Here is a 20,224-nt window from a genome sequence, read left to right as displayed (position 1 = left end):
CTCCCGCGGGGGACACGCGGCCGCCGCCCCCGCGGTGTGGGTGCGGGTGTCCGCTCGTCCTCGTCTTCTGGCGGCCGCCCTGCCTGGCTGGCGGGGTCGCCGTGCCCCGGGGAGCAGAGCCGGCGGGATGGGGGTCCCTGCCTTTGGGATGACAAATCCCGGATCGGGGCTGGGAGGGCTCGGGAGCCAGCCCCGGCTCGTCCCCTGTCACAGGCAACAATACCTTGGCCCCGGGCTCCAGGCGTTGCACGTCTCCCTGACTGGGGTGTACTGCAAAAACCTTCAGTAAGTTGGGGAGGGAGATAGTCCAGCTGTGATGCCACGTTTTGGGAGTGATGTTCTCACTGTGTGTTCTTTGCCTGGACCTCACCTTTAGCACTCTGGCACTTGGAAATAACCCGCTCTGCAAAGAGCAGATGGATACCCGCCCCGTTGCTTAAAATCACTGTCCCAAGAAGAAGTGTTTCCAGTGAAACCCTCTTTCCAGGTGAACTGCTGGCACTGAATATGACCTTCCTGCATTCCTCGAAATTCTCTAGTACCGTGTTTTAAAGTGCTCAGAACTTCAGTGGGAGAGGGTGGGAAGGTTGAATTTGGTGTCATGATGTGCTGATGCCGTTCCCTCCGGTGGCGCTTGCTGCTGTCATGTTTTGAGATGACAAACCAGATTGTGGGGTATCTCAGAGCACAAACACTTCCATCAGTTCGGTTCACATGTGCCATTCTTCTCTCCACACCCTCAAGTCTTAGGTGTAGTTTTAAAGTTACTGCGATGTGTCCACATCTGTCTCTTTAAAGCCTGTGCAAGTGTCATTGCCCTTCCTTATTATTATTGGAAACTGTTGTGTAAAGAATAAAACAATAGTTGGCTTTATGATCTGAGTAATTTTAAGAGTGACATGTGTGCTGGGAGTCCTTGCCAGGATCTGCTTTCTTCCTTTCTTTTTGTAGGTGCATGTATTTTGCAATAGTGAAACAACTATCTTGCCTGTTTTGCATCATTAATTGAGATGGGGGTGGAATACAGAGTTCATTAGCTGCAGAATTCTACGCAATGGCTTGGAGGAAAGGAAAATGGCAAAAATGGAATGCAATGGCAGTCTTCTCTTCTTCCTTCTCCTCTGCTGCAATCCTTACCTGACCCTGATGCTGCAGCAGAGAGCTGGCCCTGCTGCTGCTTCTCCTGAGTGTGTGCAGAGCAGGTAGGAGGGAGCAGAATGAAACTGTGCTTCACAGGTCACCCTCAGGTTGCACAAGTTGCTGTCATCTCCCCCTGCTGCATCCTCTTCCCCGGCCTTTTTTTTTTTTTTTTTTTTTAAATACCTGTGTTAACCTCAGTTTTTAAAAGTGTAACTCTGGTTATGTTTAAGACAGTCAAAGAAAAATTTTGCATTCATTTTTCCACAAAATTACTTTAGATTGTATGTTATGATACCTGTGTAGTAACTTTGTTTTGTTTCAGAGAGAGAGAAGAGTAGCTTTTTTCGTTGCTGTTTTTCTGACTACACAGCTTGTTTTCGCAATCTGGATCACTTGGAAGTAATTCCAGGTACTAGTTCAGGCCAGAAAACCACCTTATTAGAGGATTATGGGATTACTGATGACACCTGAGATTGAAGTGTTCAGTCAGTGCATTCTTTAATTATAATCAGCTGTGCAATAGGTGTGTGCTTTGTAAAGGACATATTTGCATTCATTCTAAATCCCAAGCTGCAATTTTGCAACGTCTTTGTATTTATCTGATAATTTATGACCTAGGTAAAGGGACAAGCCTTGACTAGAGATTCCTTTTGCTATTTTAAAGGTAATGTGTTGTATTTCACCCTCTGAATGCTTATGTTCTTCAGCTCTTTGGTAGCAGACTTATTGTCGGACTCAGTCAGTAATATAGTGCAGTCAGACTTTCTCAAATGCTTTTATTTTCAAAGGAAGATACCATAGAGTAAAAGCTGAAATATGACAAATTATGTAGGAAGAACTTAATGACTGTTGCCATGAAATTTTTAAGTTGTCCTGTGCATTTAACAGAATAGAAAAATCTAATCTGTGATTGGATGGTGCTTTTGAGGCTTTGAGTAAAAGTTAGTCAGCTACAAGAGGAGGAAGATTAATAAATAGACGTGAGTGCTTGATAGTAATTTATAACCACTTCTTTAAAATTAGTATTTCCTCAAAATCTGTTTGGGTAATCATCACACTTTTTGTATTAAATGACATATGACCACCTTTTTGTGCTTTTGGTAAAATTACTTTCTAAACTTAGTAACCTGAATGTAATTTTGAACTTCTGTGTGTCCTCTTATGTTGAATCTTGAACATTTGTTTCTAAAATTATTTGTTTTCTTTTTATCCAGTCACTTGGCATGTAAACGTGTGTATTGCCAACCTTGGATTAATCTGTCTAAACTTGATTTTTGAAAGACCTTTTTAATGTATAGCTCCAGAATCGCTCACCTGAATTATTTTGCTGGGAAAGTTGTTAGTAAGAAGTTATTCTGAATTTTACATATGGTAGACCTTGTCATACCAGTCGTGGAGGTCAGGGTGCTGCACTTTAGGTACATGTGCACTCCAAGTGGCAAAGAGGCTCTAGATTGTGGCAAAACAATTAAAAACTTGGACTGGATGTGCTTTGCATGGTTTCCTGAGGCAGAATGAACTTAGATTCTGTTGCAAGGTGTGAATTCAAGATGTCTTGATTTTTTTTCTCCTGAAATATCCTGTTCTGTGTGTTGGAAACTCTGTGTTCCTGCTGATATACTCTACTAGTGTTGATTTAGTAGGCTCTACCATGCAGGAGGTTGTATTACACATAGGGAGTTTTAAGTAAATAAGTAAAAATTTAGTTCTGAATGTATATGGCTGTGAAATTCCTGTACCAAGAAGCAGACTTTATATGAAGATACAGATTTATGCTAACCTTTTGCCACAGTCACTGGCCAATAAAAATTCCTGTAACCCACACGTTACAGCATTTATACTGAAATGTTCCTCCGTTTCCAGGTGCTTGGAACAGACCCTGTACTGTATGTTCTGGAATTTAATGGAAGTGATGTGGTTGCTTGTATGAGATTTAATACAACAGTACTGCAGTAGATGTAAAAATGAGGCAAGTACATCTGACTCAGCAAATGCACTGTTCAGAATTTAATTAAGTCGTGACTATCTTAATGAAGACTCATAGTAGACCAGCCTAAGTAAATAACTGTAAAGGTAGCTTTCTAGGAATCTGAGGCTTTATATGTAGCTACAGAGAACTTCCAAATCTATAGGCAGAGTGTATCAAATAGTCTAAATGTGAGTGAGCTTCGCTATATAGAGAGTTCTGCTGTGGTGTGTTACTGTATTTTCAGTGTCAGATATGAGAGAATTTGTAGGATTCATAATACCATGGAAACTCTTTTCTTCCCTGTATTTGTCTGCATTTTGTAGCTACAGTGTTATTTTGGAATTATCTGACAACAGTGAACATAAACAATTCTGTTAGGAAAAGAATGGCTTTTGGTAGCTGGAGTAAATTAAAATGTCTGTTTACAGAACAAGTTATTGTTTGATTACAAATACTTGAAATACGCAGAACTGTTATCAAATACAACTTACATGAGTACAGTCTGGAAGCAAGAAACAGGATCCAATCTATGTAGATCAATAGGGTTCAGTATATGAGCCAGTTAAACATTCAGGCCCTGCATTTGCATCAGGAATGTATCTTTTCAGTCTGGCAGTAAGTTGAATTTTCGAATTTATAAATCTGAAAATGTTTAAGCTTCAATCAGATTCATAAAATGAATTGATTAATATTATGACTATTTGGACAAAGAAGATTTTTATATTCAGCAGTAACCAGCTGCTCTTTTGTTCCTAATCCTGTTTTGTAGGTATAATAATGTGTGAAACACGATCCAGAGTTTGTATTTAAAGACATTTTTGAGGCGGTAGAGGAAGGAGAAGATACGGGACCAAAAGTGAGGGTTTTTTACTCGTTGTCTTCATAGTTGCAGAGAAATCTTTTTAACAGTTTGAAAATAATTTAGGTTGCTGCATCGATTCAGGTTTTTTCCTGTTTATAATTTACTTAAGTTTTTGAACATGATTGAAATGTGAGATGACTTGAATACATGAATAAAGATGAGGTCCAAGACTTGTGTACTTATAGGTGATATTGTTATTTATAGGCTGCTTGCCATAGCTTTATAAGTGTAGTTGCAGATTAACTCATTGTAGATTTTGCTGTGAATCTTCTACTTTACAAGATAACCCATTTACTGAGAATGAAAATTTTCCCCTTCTGTTTTTTGTTTTCCTTTGATTCGAAGTAATTATACAATTTGGTTAATGTCTCCAAGTTCTCTCACATTTCATGACAGAAAAAAGTAATACCTCACATATATTTGTTTACTCATTAGGCGACTGCTGTCTTAGTTTAATTTGTGTGACTTTTTAAATTTTTTAGAGTTTTTTTTCTTGTATTTTACTACAGAATGAATAAACTCCTGATCAAATTTTCTTTCAGGTTTCTTAATTTTTTGTAGCCACTGAATTTTCTACTGGAGTGATGTATTCCTTAATAAGTAAATAGAATTGTTTCTTAAACTGTGAGTCACCAAAACATATTTCATCAATATGACCTCTTTATGTATCTTCATGCTGACAACTTATTTATGTGAAAATGCCTCCTGTTACTTTGCTTTCATTTCTGTTCCTAAGAGTTTGTATCAAAAATGCCTCTGTACTGCATGTCTTAAAATGAGAAGTGCCTTTGTGATTCTTTTTGGGTTTGTAGAGTGCCTAAGTATCAATGAAGGATGTAATATTTGTAACTTGTTTCTCATATTTTAGTTTTGATTTTTGAGTTGTATAATTGACATGGCATGACACTTAGAGACAGTATAATGTCAGAAAAGGCAGTGGTTAATAATTCATCTTTCATTGGTTGAGGGTTTGTGTTTTTTGTTTGTTTGGGTTTTCTAGTGTATGTATAATCCATGCAAAAATGATTTCTGGGCAGTTTGATTTAGAGAATATTTTCAGATCCCTGGCTGAATGGAAATTGTCCAACAACTCAGTAGTAGGTTAAGTGTTGGGGTAATGGAATTTTGGAAAGCTCAGTCCACTGAATGTTATGAGAAGTAGAAGGATTTCACGGTGACTTGTTCATTGTGGAGTGGGAATTGGAGACTTTTATGTAATCTCACAAAGATTTTTGCATACTGCAGCATCTACAGTATGAATGCATAGTCTGAATGCATTCTGTTTCTTTTTAATACTTAACATTAACTATATTCTCTCCCTGCCTCTTGTTTTTTCTTTCTTAAAGGTTGCAACAAACTTTCTTGTAAGGACGTACCTGTATCATCACAGATGAATACTTTCTACCTTTCCATGACAGTAAAGTAATTGGAAGGTTCAGTCAGCAGGTATTTCCCTGCCTTTCCCAACTCCTCAGGGTGGATATTTTTGCGATGCATCCAAGCAGAGTCTGCAATCCTTTCATTTGTGTTTGAGGTGTGAACAACCTCTGAAAGGTCTGCTAAAAGGATAAGGAGGAACCTCTATGGGTAACTCTTGGCTGGAAACAATTACTGGTCAACCATGGTAAAACTTGCCAACCCTCTTTATACGGAGTGGATTCTAGAAGCTATACAAAAAGTTAAAAAGCAAAAACAAAGGCCTTCTGAAGAGAGAATATGTCATGCTGTTTGTGCTTCCCATGGATTAGATAAGAAGACTGTTTCGGAACAGCTGGAACTTAGTGTTCAAGATGGTTCTATTCTTAAAGTTACTAACAAAGGTCTTGCATCCTACAAGGACCCAGATAATCCTGGACGGTTTTCATGTGTTAAACCTGGCACTATTCCTAAATCTGTTAAGGGATCTAGAGGAGCTTGTAATGAGCTTCGTAATGTGGATTGGAATAAACTCTTGAGAAGAGCGATTGAAGGGCTTCAAGAGCCTAATGGCTCCTCCCTAAAAAACATAGAGAAGTATCTGAGAAGTCAAAATGACCTAGCAAATATTTTCAACAATCCTGCCTTTCAGCAGAGGTTGCGTCTGGGGGCCAAACGTGCTGTGAACAATGGGAGGTTACTGAAGGATGGTCCTCAGTATAGAGTGAATTATGGCAGTTTGGAAAGCAAAGGAGCTCCAAAATACTCCAGCACCTTCCCAGCTTCTCTTCCACCTGTCAGCCTTCTACCCCATGAAAAAGACCAGGTAAGTCTGAAAAACAAGCTAATGTAGTAATGCAAAAATTGCTCTTGTTATTCTTTGTTTATTTACCTAATGCAAAAATAATGTTTCTCCTTTTGCTTTATTTATCCATTTAAATGTATATAAGTGAGGATGCATGTCCAAGATCCATGCAGAATGAGTTCTGGTAAATGAAGTTGACTTAGCTCCCTATGTCTTGTGGTTCTGCATTGGATAGTTTGCTCTGTGGATTTTCGGTAGACGAACAGAGCAGCAGGGAAGAGTACAGCTGTATGCTCTGTTGTAGGTGTGAGATTGTTCTGTCTTGCCTGGCAGACTGGCATAGCTGAAATCTGCAGTGTAATTTGATTGTGGCCTTTTACCTTCATTTTCTGCCTGGATATACTGATTTTCTTGTGAACGTGAATCTGAAATGGGACTGGTAGGACTTGTGATGTTTAAGGCTGTTGGAATCATTATTTTTAAAGGTATTTGTATCGTTAGCTTTAAAATTGTTAGCTTTAGAATTACAATTAATATGAACTGTAGTTAATTAAGATATTCTAGTAAGAGGAGTGAAGGTTTTTAGAGTGACGATTTAAGCTCAGCTGCAGGATTCTCCTCCTGTTTCAGTTTTGTTGGACTACCTACATGGGTTTATTTTTGCTATTACTTGTGTCTTGTTTTAAAGTTAATTGTTTACAGAGTTTAAGCCCTGAGGGAGAAAGGGCTATCAATTAGTATTTTGTTTATGAAAGGATAATGTCAAAGACATGTCTGCAGGCATTCTTTGATCATTTCCTATTTAGTGTGGTGAAGTGTATTTGGAATTTTCAATGTACTTCAGGGGGAAAAAAAGTTACCTGTTGTAGTCCAGTTGGCTTACTTAAAATACCTGGAAGTTTGTGGTTTATTTTTCTCCACCTCCCCTTTTCCCCCCTTCTGAGTGGTCAAGTTTAATGGCAGTTGTTTTAGACATGAAATAATCCAGACAGCTGGTAGAGGTGCTATCAGTGTCTCCTAGAAACTGCCTGATGGCTTTCACTTGTCTTTTTCCTTTGGCTGATTGTTAGATGCTGGAGGGTGCTGAGTATAAAGTGCTTGTGTTAGAACTATTGAGTGAGGTCTGTGAGAACAGTTGTTTATGGAACTGTCAGAGGTGACACTACCAAGGTCAGTTGTTGTAGCTTGATTTTTGTGAGCTTCTCTAAATAGATGTTAAATATGATTGCTTTTATATATGGATATCCATTTCTCCATTGGACTTCTTGGGTATTTGAGGGATTCATGGGGCTTCACGCTCTATAATCAGAATGGAAATTCAGAAGTGCTGCATACTGTGCAATTACTGCTGTATCCATAAATATTTAATTACTTGTAGTGGTAAAACTGTATAAGTACTTTCAGAGTTTCTACTGTAATTCTGAAACTGTAATGGCATGAGAAATTTGAAGGCTGGAGTACTGAGCAACAAAAGTAGCATGAATTCCGTGGAAACAAAAATCTCCCTTGTTAGGCTACCTGCTGGGACTGGCACCCATTGCAAGGAATGTTAGTTGGGTCACGGTGCTGAAAAAACCATTACTTCCACATTAAAATACTGGTATAAGGATAAATCTGTCTTCTAGAAGTTAGCCAAACAAATCTGTTCTCTAGCAAGTGCTTTGGCAAGAAATAAGCTTTCATTTGGGTGCCTCAAAATTAGCAGTGTGACTTGCGTGTTTAAAAACTGTTCAACATACGCGTTTTTGCCTGACAAAAATAGTTTTGATGTGAGGTTGGTGAATCAGTAGTTGCATATTAGTGTAGTGCACTGTTTAGTTGTACTAGTTGTGGCCCAGGTTACTGGGTAAATATATACAGACTTGTTTAAAATACATGATTTTTGCTGTTTGTCAATCTGTGTAGCTTTAAATACTCTTGAGGGACAGTTTTGAAAGTAGCGGTACATAGATTGTCCCTGTTACTGGGATGTGACTCCATCTTCATTTGAAACTGATGTTAATTCTGGAATAAGAAAAATAACACTGTTAGGCTGTTTTTGCTGGAAATATTTAAGTGACAATATGGGGCATGTCAAGATTATTTATTGAAATTTATACAATAAATGTATCCAACTGGCATCTCTTGGGAATGACTAGTTCTTGAAGAGGTTGGGTATTTTGAAGTTTTTGTCTCTTTCTCTAGCTAGTGCAAGTAACATATGATTTTTTGTATGGCTAATTTTGTATGTTTGGGTTTTTTTTTTGTTTTCAAGTGTTAGAGGTGAAGTTCTAGTATCTCTTCTGTTGACTTTGCTTGAGGAGAAGGACAAATGGAAGGATGTGCAGAAGAAATCTCTTTGGATGACTGTGGAAGTTTGAGTAATTTTGATTGTTTTTTTTTCTTAATGCATAATTAACATGTCATCGAGATGAGACAGTTAAAGGATTTGGTACACTGGAAGTGCATCAGAGATCTCTCTTTGTCAATCTGATCACTCACACTCATAGTACCAAAGGCAGACTCTGAACCTTTCTTCCTGAGGGAAAGGTGATCAGAAGAGATATAGTATGACCTGTGTGGGGGAGGGTGGTTGTGTTACTTTGGGGCTTTTTGGTTTTGGGATTTTTATTTTTGTTTATTTTCACCACCCACCCAAAGCATCAGAGTATGTGGTGCACTGAGAAGATAAATACTGTTGCTGTGCAGTGCCACTGAAGTTAGTTTTGCAGACCTGGAGCCTTGACTCCGTGACAGGAGTGTTGAGCGTTTTGCATTCTGTGGAGTACTTGGAACAGGGAGCTGGAAATACTAAATCTTTCTCTTAGTGGTGATGATATGGAGCTGCTTTTCTTGTCTCTGTATTAACTGGGTGATCCATTTCAGCTAGAATAGTCCTCTTGTTTCATTGTATATAGAAGTAGCTGCAGTTAGTTACAGCAATATAGCTTGCATTGCCGTGTTTCCTCCTGTTATCCACAGACCTGGAAGAAAGCATTTGTGTAAAAATGGCATGTTTCCTTCAAGTGTTATTCTGACTCTTCTGGATTTGGGCAAAGGTATGTCAGCTCTGAGTTACAGTAAGAGGAAGCAAGCAGTGCAGCTGTTTAAATCTTTTTGCTCCATCCCTCTCTATTCCCTAGTGTGTGTGGAGGTTGCTTTTCCACCTCTATATGAAGAGATACAAGTACAAGGCTCATGGTAGGACAGGTTCTGTTGGAAGTTCAGTAGCTATCAACAGGTATAGTGTCTAGACTGTACATCATAAATGTAATGAGTAGTATAAATTGTATTTCAAAAGGACTTTCCAGTTATCCAAAGTATTCTGGTGGTTACATGGAGGTATTTTTTATTTCCTAAATGCCCCCCCTGCCCCCAAACCCTCCCTGAAACAAAGAAACAAAAAACCCCAGAAAAGCACACAGACAAGAAAACAGAATAAGAATTAATTTTGTTGTGTCAATTTGATCTCGTGCACTTCACTATATTGCAGTGCATAGCTAAACATTGTAACTGCTCTTATGTGCTCTTCCTTATGTTCAGAGTATCTTGCATAGATGTCTTCTCTCTCACTTCACACCTTTTCTCACCCAGCATTTTCTGAAAAGGGCTGTATCAGTATGTTAACCAGAAAATGCAGTGTAAAAACTCGTTCCATAGTAGAGAAGGGTGTGAACAGGGAGGAAAATTGAGTGATACTTAGCTTTTCAATAAGCGTTTGAAGATTAAAATACACTTCTGAAAATGCAGCAAAGTGGTATTTAAAAGTCATGGTTAATTTTAAAAAGGGTGTTTAATTTATCTGTAATGGCATCAGTTGTAGAAAGGCAGTTTTGCTTGTGTTTTCTGAGTGTGGACTGTATTGCTTCCTGTTTTCCTTGTCACTTGGATAGCCACTAGGAAGGTTCTACAGTTTGGGAACCTCATGTAACCTACTAGATCTTAGGAATTAGCCATCTTCTGAGCACAAATGCCATGTGACTGTAAACTCAAAGACACAGATGTTTGTAGGCTGTAGGCAGCACTTTATTTGCTTATGTTTAAACATAATCTGGACGGATAAATCCAACTTTAAAAGGTGAAGAGGCAGTGGCCATTGTAACATTTTCAGAGGGCTGTAGGAATGGGTAGTGTATCTCAGTAGTTATGTCTCTACGTTCAGAATAATTAGTACTTAAAAAATAGCAGTTCAAATGGAGATGGCTTGATCTTGGTTGTCTTGAACACTCTCTTGAACAGCTCAGCAACTGTGGTTTCCATCTGATTCTTGGCATGAAAATTTTTATTAATCCCTCTTTCACTTTCAGTTTGTCTTTCTAAGCTGACTTTCATGCAAACCCGAACTTGTTTTATTAATTTTTCATACCCTGAACTCCTATCTAATTTTGTTTTCACTGGCCTACGTACATTTAGCTTTTCAAAGTGTAACTTGGCATGGGTTGAATTTCAGTTTTCTGGTATGTAGCTTGTGCCAGTGCAGACACTGGGTGTTCCTCCTTCTGTCTTTCAGGCAAAGGGCCAATCTATAGCGAATTGCTTTTTTGGCATCCAGGCTCCTCCTTGCTCAGTTTTTCAGCTTCCTGCCTTCCTGTGGGTAGGCAGCAAGACATTGTTGGTTGAGACTTCTAGTTGCCTCTGTCGTCTAGACTTTCCTGGAAAAGGGAGGCAGAAAGGAATTGCTGCTCAGTGTATCTTGCAGACTTAGGCATAAGGGGATATTTTTAATGCTGAACTTTGGGAGCTGGCTTTACATGGTGTCTGAGCACCAGAATACAGTGATGGGGAAGTTTCTGTAAGAGAGTGTCTGCAGTGCTACAGTTGAAGAGACTGTAGACTAGGAAATGAAAAAGACATCTGGGTTTGAACTTTGTTAGTCCATAAAATACTGTTGTCCTCAGACACAACCTGTGTTTCTCTCCTCAAAACATCTTCATGATGACAAAAAACTGACGAATGTTAGCGTTACTTGACAAACAGTAAGTCTAATATTTGTGCTTCTCATTATCTCAGTAAAAGATACTTTTATTTCTTGGAATGGTGGCCTGCACCTTTCTGTGTATAGCTCTTGTCCTAGAAGTTCTGGGATGATTGCTAGGCTCTGCTGCTCTCATGGATTTTTTTGCTGTCCCTGTAGCTTCTGAAATGCTAAAGGTACCAACTCCATGCACAAACCAGATGAACACTTGGAAATGGATCCTGTTAACACCTGAGATACTGGAGTTTTCCAGAAATTGAAGAACGATTTACCCCATCTTTTGGGCACTTAAAAGTGAAAGGGAAAAGTCTTGTCATCCCATACTGTGAAGAAACAGCTCATGCCACTCTATAGGTGGATATATCTGGCTTTGGAGAGTTTTTTGTGTTTTACAATTCAGCCCATTTGGACCAAGCCAAGAAGCATGCTTGTGAAAGTTTTCTTGAATTGTATGGTGTGAAGTAAGTTAAATACTGCTGTTTCCTGAGTTAGATTGGTCTACTTTTTCATAAGGCGGGGCAGAGGTTAGTTTTCAATGTCTGATGTGAGTTAGTTTCTGCAAACAGGTCATCTATTTGCAGTATCCTGTAGAACCATGAGAGAAGACCCTACTCATTCTTTTTTCCCCAAAGCTGGATATTCTGAACATAGTTTTGCATGGTGTGCACATGGTTCTTGTTTACTGCAAGGAGTGATTCCAAACGTTATACTGTAAGCTGTTTAATTGTAAGGCTTGCTAAAATTTGATTCTTTTGGTAGTTTCCGTTAAAAATTAATTGGTGTGATGTTCTGCGGTAAATCCTGTATTGAAACTGTCCGCAGTGACTTAAAGAAATCCTGTGTAGTTCCAGCAGTTTTATTCATCTATGCTATTGTCTGTGAAATCTTCTGTTTTAACTGGGAGTGACATTTGATTCCTAAACTGCTGTTAGAGGTTTTACTTTTTGCATTTTTCCTCCCAGTCTAATTTCAAGTCATAGGACTCTATGGAAGGAGTTGCTGTTGTGTAGTGGAACATCAGTATTAGGGCTCAGATGGTGGCTGTAGAATTTCGAGCGTGATGCACATCAAATCAGGCATCACTTAGTTGAGAGATCCACTGCTGTCCTTTGTGGTTACCTGATAAGAGACAAATCAACATTTAAACTAACATGACTTCCTTCAGTTGCAGAATCACTTGTGTGTGTTTGTTGTTGTTTTTCCCGATCTACTAATCGAGGAAAATTATTACTGGTGTCCCACAGATTTTTCTGTGGCTTTTTTTTCTTCTCTGTTCTTTGTGAAGAGGTTAAAGTTTTGAATTTGCAGGCACAGACAGCCTTCTTGTAAAGAATGGTGTGACCTTTAACAGGGATATCTGTGTAGGCAACTCCAGGGCTGCTGCACTTAGTTCTAGGTTTGTGTGGGTTACTGGGACTTCAGGTTGTGCTGTAGATAAGATGTTACATAAGGAAAAGTTTCTTGGGGTGAGGGAAACTGTAGACTTGTAAATTGTTTACTCCTGTGTTTTGTCTCTGCTGTACTATCTACATGTGTGCAGCAATTTCTTCATTCTCAAGTATTTTGGGTCTAGCAGGACAGTCCCGTTTATCTCCCCTTGTGGTTGGGGTGGTAGTCCAGCAGTTACCAACTAATGGAGTACTAGGTAGTGTAGGCTTGAGACTTCTGGTTTTAATTGCAACAGGACTCTGGCACAGGAGAAAAGCTGTGTATGATCTCAGCAGAGGTGTCTGGGAGGCATGGCTGATGTTCCTTCATCTGGGAAAAATCCTTAGCTTAAACTGTGATAAGTTTGCCACACATTTTTCACATGCTCTCCAGGAGTTAATTTCATTACTGGTGGTATTTTGAAGTTGGCTTCAACTTCACATCTGTTTTTTCCAAAATGGTGCAGATGACTGACTGTAGTTTTAAGAAATAATTTTTCTGTCATGTCCGTGTATCCGTGGCAACACTAACTAGCAGTGTTTACTTTTGGCTCAATAAAAGACAAATGTCAGTGGCACCCGTGTTTCAGACATTGAGTACAAGCAGTTCTCAACTAACAAATACGTAAAATCATGGAATTGTTTGGGGTGGAAAAGACCTCTAAGATCACGGAGTCCAGCTGTTAACCTAGTGCTGCCATGTTCACTATTAAACCATGTTCCCTAGTGCCACATCCACACGTTTTGTGCACACTTCCAGAAATGGTGATTCTAACACTTCCCTGGGCAGCAGGGAAGGGAGTGTAGTGGAAATTGTCATGGATGTGTGGGACTGTTGTGTTAAAGCACCTCTTCCAGCACTATATGTTGGATGATCGTAGTGATGGAGAGTCTACTATTTCTCAGGTGGCAAAAAAAAAATGCCACAGGTTGCATCAAGGCAAGTTGCAGATAGATGAAGGAAAGAATCCTTTAAAATGAGGATGGAGAGGCATGAAACAGGAACTTGGTAGTGCCTGTGGAATCTCCATTCTCAGAGGTGGTCATAGCTTGACTAGGCAAGGCCCTGGAACACTTGAGTCTGGTCTTGTGTTGAATGGTATGTTGGGTACATGCTTCAGATTCTCTCCCAGCCCAGAGTATTCTATTTCAACTTGGGATTGAAAAGTTTTTTGCTGCTTCAAACTGTTGACTAATAAACCAAAAAGTATAGTTTCTTAATGCAAGACTGTGATGGTGATTTGCAGACAGCTGCATCAAACAGCCAAAGTGTAAGCTAAAGATGTTTTAAGAAGGGCGGAAACTTTACCTGGGAAAAATATTGCTGGAGAATTCAGTGTGTTTATTCTGGTGGTTTGTTTTGCTGTGAGTTTTTGGTTTTGTTGTGTTTTTTGGTTTGGTTTTTGGGGTCTTGTTTTGTTGGGTGGTGTTGTTTGTTTAGGTTGTGTGTGTGGGGGGGGATTTGTTGTTGTTAAAGTTTGTTTCATAGATGCATTTGGTGTGTGTTGCTTTAAGAGAAGTGAACATCCTGAACTGCTTTTTTGAGAGTCCCTGAAATCAGAAAAAATAAGAACTTTTATTTTTATATATCAGACTCAGAAGGCTGGGTCTGAAGCCTGCTAGGGTTTATTTCAGTTCCACCATTATGATGTGTGGATACCTTATGTAGTGCTGCTTGGAGAACTGTTGTCCTATATATTGATCTGTAAAAATGTGAGTAATGCCTAACTTGCAAGTACTGTGGAATTCTCTAAAATGCTTAGGATTAGTGGATAATGAGCAGTGGTTAGCAAAGACATTATACAAAAGTACAGTTAAAGGGAGACTAAAAAGTCAGTGTTTGAGCCTGAAAAGATTATTAAGACCAAAGTAATCTCTGTTTTAATTACTGAACTTAATAGTAGCTAGTTAACAAGTTCTGTGCTTGTGAAGGCTGCTATCCCTCCTTTCTGTTCCAAATTTAAAAAATACTCATCTTTGATTTTCCTACTTTAATTTTTTTGTTTTGACCTCTGAACACTACTATACCTGCTGTAGCTGTCAGTCTAAACAAGAATATATTCTGACAGAGGAAGAGAACAGTGCATTGATTCCTGCAAATAAGTATTTGGTTATCAGTCAGTTTATAAATATAAACATGGGGGTTATTGTAATAAACAATGGGGTTATATATAAACATGGTATTTTCTGATCTGAATATTTTTGTTCTGCCTTGAACTGTCCAACTCTCTTCCCTTTCGTCTTTATCCAGGTGTGAAAACTGAATGTCACTCAAAACTTGTTAATGCTGTTTTACAAATATTAATCCTCTTTAATATTGAAAATTGTATAGTAAAAACAATGTCTATTTATTATTACGTATTAGGCATGGATTCTGCTGATCTAGCAAAGTAGGATTTCAGATTTATAGATATTTACTGAAGGTCTAAAAACTACAGATAAACCAGTCAAGAAATGACTAGAGAAAACCATTTACAGGGTAGGTTCTCACATTAGCAGCATGTTCCAAGTGCATATAAAATGGTCAGTTACTGTGCTTGAATGTGTGTATGTTTAACTACATGAAAGTACTGGAGCTCACCCTCTCTTAGAAACCAGTGACTTGTTCAGTGACTAATTCATAGAATTTCTCTTGTTGGATCAGTTGATAGGCTTGTCTACCATTGCTGGAGGAAGGAAATTGTTGGTACTTACGTCCAATAATTTCTGGGCTTTGCTACTTGGAGTTCATGTGATGATGGGCAGTTGTTTTCACTTTGTGAATTTGTGCACTGTATTTAAAAACCAGAGAGAAGCTGCTCGTCTTGCAGGCATGTTTTCGGCTTTTCAGTAGAGGGTTGCAGAAGTCTTTTCTGATCCGAACATGAGATGGATGCTATAGGAGTCTTTTATTTGGAATAATAAACCACTGGAGGAATCTTCCTCTGTGTTCCAAACTTCCTGTAGTGCTCTGAATTCAAAATGATACCTCAATTCTGCATGTGAATTTAAGGAAATAAATGTGGCTTCTATTCAGCCCAGGACTGACAGATTTTGTTTTATGTCTTCTAGAAGATAATAGTGATGGGAGAGGCATGTATTGGAATTTTTTTTTTTGGTACCTCTCTTTACCATTGACATCTCTGCCTTCTTAAGTAACATTTCCAACATGTTTATTAGGCACCTTCAACCTGTTATGGAAAAGGTAATGATAATTTTCAGGGTTAGACTACAAGTAAAACTGACTTATCTGTTCTTATGTTAATAAACCTGCTGGAATTGACTTGAGAAAACTATTCTGGCAGCTGGAACCTCTATTCTGCCAAAAAAAAACAAACCAAAAAAACCTCGATGTTCAGACCTTGTGGTATGAACATGTCATATAGTTTTCTGTATGTAATTTTAAACAAAACTGCCCATAATCTGCTAACATCAACCAGAATATGAGGGATTTCTATTGTTTCTTTCTCAGTATTGTCTTTGGACTATTTTGAAGAGACCTCTGAACAACTTGAGTTCTAGAGAAGAACTTCTACTATAGCTGGGGACAAGCTTTTTCCATTTCTTGATCTCTGTCTGGTGGTAAAATTTTAATTTACGTGATATTTTGCTACAACAAGAGAATTTCTAATTTTATTATAGCTTTTATATGGAATTTACTTGTAAAGATTAATGCCTTAAAATTTTGTATTTACTCCTGTGTAGCAGGGGAGGGAATCATAATATGAATAGTTTTAGTAGCTAAGTAGTTTTAACTTTGAATCCCTTATTTTGCTTTTCCCATCAAAAATACTTATCTTAGTGTTTAGAAGACTTGTGTCTTAGCTTTCAGTTTCTGACAGTAGCCTTAATAGGAAATTCTTTCCTCTCCTCACTACACATGCATTTTTACTTCCTGGTTACTGATATCACTGTGAGGCCAGCAGCTTTAAATAAAGTTAGCTTTTGTCTTTTATGTGCATAGCCATAATGACTCCCATTGTTGTCGCTTTCTTAAGCGATGACAACTTGACTTTTTTTTTTTTTTCATTCAAAGTGTATATTTAATAGATTTTACCAATTAGAGAAGACATCTGTTTGGAGATCAGTAGCAATCAAAATCACTTATGAAGAAATTGTTGGCTCGTGATGCATCTAAAATATTTCTGGAAGTTCAGCTTCTTTTAGCTGTTGCTAAGAGATAAATTTTCATTGACATGAGTGATGTAAGGACGTGTCAGCATGCTACCAGTTGTTTTATAGGCAGTTTAGCCCTGCCGCCTTGCAGATGGTTGGAAAACTCTCGGTAGTGGGTAAATGTGTGCTGATTATCTCACTGAATTAAGGTAACCCTTTGTCACTCATTGAATTCTGCAGACCAGGCACTGAGCAGCTGCTCTACTGTTGAATTCTGGATTTGGTGAATACAAGGACTGTGCTAAAGGGTGTTTAGTCCCGTTCCAGGTACTGAGCATTGGACCACTGTAAGAATTTTTTTATTTCATACTACCTTTGCTGTGTTAATAATCAGAACAATTCAGTAAGACAATATCTTCAACATTTTAACAAAACTGTGTTTTTCGACTTCATTGTCACCACATGTTCATTGATACTTTCAAACTTTGAAAGCTCTACCTTTCTATAACTGGTGCCAAGGGGAGTAACTCTTATTTCTGCCTGATGAGGCTTGCCTGAAATGCATTTTAATCAATCTGAATGATTATCAAGTTCATAAACACATTTATTTTGGATTACGTTTATGAATGTGCACCTAATCTATGGGAGTATATTTAAAGGTCATAGTTCACTGTCATGTTAAAGCTTCGGTTTAAACTTGTTTCTCCATCCTTTAGAAAACAAATTATTAGGCAGTATTTTATTAAAGACTGTTTTCAAGATTTGAAGTATTTAGTTTCTAGAATGATTTTTGAAAGGAATTGGGGAAGGAATTGGAGAATTCCCCAGACGGTGCTTGAAATACTTGAATTGTAGAAAGTGAAAATACTGCTGGACTGTTAGTGTTTACAGACTTTCAAAAAACAGTTAAGGTCTTCAAATGAGTATAGTTTTGTCCAAAAAAATTTTGTTTTGTAAGCACCTGAAAGGTGAGTTGTTCTGAGAATAATTCAGTTGCTTCAGAAATACCATGGATAAAATATAAAGGGAATAAGGTGTTGTTATAGCAGCTATATATAAAGGTGTATGCTTGTATTCCATGTGTATAGAAGGGAGTAATATACACGCTTTGGTAACATCATAATGGATTGTAGACTTAACATATCTTACAGAGAATTGCTTTCTCAAGGCATTATGGTCCTTCAGTGAGATTTAAAAACAGATTAGAAGTAACTGTGTTTGGTATTACAGTACCTCTTTTTTCCAAGGTAAGAGTAAAAAAGAAAAGGAATAAAGGTCTATGTGTAAGGGTCACAGTCTAATGTATGTTATAGAAAAATGTTTGAGATCCAGTTTAGGTTCATCTTCCCTGCCCTACTTAAGTGAAACTTTGACTTCATTCTTGCAAGTGTGGGGGATTAATTTTTTTTTTTCCAAATGTATAGTGTTTTAATGGATTCTTATGCTTCCTCTCAACCAACATCACATACTGATTAGACTTCTGCCAGTAAACAGTTGCCCATCTTCCATGCTGTTTCTGTTGAAATTATATTGTTCAAAAACTAGAAAGTCTGTTTTGACTGTAGTGAAAAAGCTGACTAAAAATCAGTATTTGGAGTATAGAATTTAGAAATTAATCTATGTTGAATGAATTTTATTTGTTACAGAAAGCTACAGTTTTACACGATGGGATATGATATTCTCAAGAAATCTTTACAGGAAGCCCAGGAGCTGAAGTGGTATTTCTACAGCAGAGAAAACACAGTCAAATGATAGATCTTTGAAATAGTGAAAAAAAAAAAAAAGGAAATTACTTAATTTGCTTAATTTGTTTCTTTATCCCCAGTATATTTTTTCCCTAATAATCAAATTGATTTCCATTTCTGAATACAGTGTTAAAACACTTAGCAGAATACATTCCATCATAAATGTTTGAAATAGCTACTCAGACTGAAGAAATCACTCTTTCCTTGTATGTAATGGAATTGTTAATGCATTTTTTTTCCCCCTCACCTTCTGGTTTACTGAAATGCTGACATCTAACTCCAGTGTATTTCCAATAATTCCTCTCTATTTCGGTTGAGTATCTGGCAGCTTTCTTTTGTGACCTGGTTCATGCTTTGAAAGTTAATTGTATAAAAATCTGAGATATCGCCGTAGATAAATATCTTTAAAAAATGGTCATCTCAGCACCTGTGAGATTTCCCCATGTCAAAACTAACTATTGCATAATAGTATATATGAAAATTAAGTCTTTCATCTCTTAGCAGCCTTTCCTAGGTTATACTGGGTGACTAAGGTAAAGTGATATTAATGCTTTCTTCAGGCAAATCAGACCAAAGTAATAGCTCCTGCAGTGCTGTCTGTCAGTTGAGGGACTGTGGCCTCTCTGGAGCTAAGGATGAAGGCAAGGCAGGCTGTGTGTACAGCTTCCAGTGTCAGAGTTGAAATGACAGCTTATGACACAGCCTTGGTTCCAGCACTGCTGTTTGCTGGTGCTGTTACGGTCTAGCCCAAAATGGCACAGATAAGCACTGTGCATACTTGTTACAACCTGGAGAGTTTTAGTTGTGTGATCTACCAGCCCTGTTCACCTCTGGTGTTTTTAAGTCTTGTGACAGAGTGCTTGCTTTTGGGTCGCTTTTTAATAAAATATTGCAAAATGCCACAGCTGGAGAAAAAAACCCCTGACTTCGTAATACTGAATGTAACCAGTTTTCTTGGAAGGGGTTTCACTAGGGGGAGGTACTACAGGGAATATTGTATATTACCTTATGATGTCACTCCTCATTCAAAATGAGCTGTTAGACTATAAAACCAGGAAGAGACTAATGAAATTCTTATTTGGGGCTGATTAGCAAAGGTACAGTGACAAGTGTTTTGATACAAGCAAAACAGCAGTAGGGAAGCACGACTTAGAACTGCATTTCAAACTAAGACAGCAGCTCTTGCTTGTGAAGAGCTCTGTGAAGGTGCATTTCTTCTCCTGTAGTAGGTTGATATGTTTACTTTTATATAGAAGTGAAAATACCAGTTTTCCTAAGTTTTTAAAATAGTTCTACAAGACAGTAATATTTACATTTTATTTGCACTTTTAATTCATTTGTATTCACAAACCAGTAAAAAATTAGTCTACAAAAATATTGTTACTAGTAGATCTATTAAATTCCATCACAGGTCTATTTGGTACAGATTATACTTGCCATAAGTACTTACTCTCTCTGTGGTTATTACCAAGGAACAGAGGATTGGTATTTATGCCCACTGCTTGGTTTTTTGTTTTTTTAGATGTGGGTTTTCATGTACTTTTTTCAGACTTGTCTAAGAGTAACATAATCTAAAAAAAATAACCCACTTAGTGAAAATAATAGCAAAACACAGAGGTTTGGGATTTTTTTAAAATATATTTTATACTGACATGGCAGAAGTGAGTTGAAGGTATTTTTTGAGAATGGTGTTGGTTGTTTAGTCTCATTAGTGTATAGCTTGAGTGAAAAGCTATAGTAAATACTTTATTAGCAGCTTCCATGGAGGGTGCTGACAAGTACTCTATCAAAGTGAGAGTCAGGAGCATATA

The 20,224-nt window shown here is 37.9% G+C and overlaps 1 protein-coding gene across 6 annotated transcripts in view; it reads left to right on the top strand.

The window, feature by feature from the left end:
* Positions 1-20,224, top strand: part of KAT6B (lysine acetyltransferase 6B) — a 111,663-nt gene that overhangs the window by 2,381 nt on the left and 89,058 nt on the right. For all 6 annotated transcript variants that reach the window (XM_027649439.1, XM_027649438.1, XM_027649437.1 and 3 more), the window contains exon 2: positions 5,318-6,213. In XM_027649439.1, the coding sequence (XP_027505240.1) occupies positions 5,593-6,213 (621 nt within the window). In that variant the 5' untranslated portion in view covers positions 5,318-5,592. The remainder of the gene's footprint in view (positions 1-5,317; positions 6,214-20,224) is intronic.

The sequence above is a fragment of the Corapipo altera genome, unplaced genomic scaffold (assembly GCF_003945725.1).
Source record: "Corapipo altera isolate COAL_440 unplaced genomic scaffold, ASM394572v1 53, whole genome shotgun sequence".
NCBI lineage: Eukaryota > Metazoa > Chordata > Aves > Passeriformes > Pipridae > Corapipo > Corapipo altera.
Note: the sequence above shows the minus strand (reverse complement) of the source record. Positions and strands in the feature narration are given on the sequence as shown.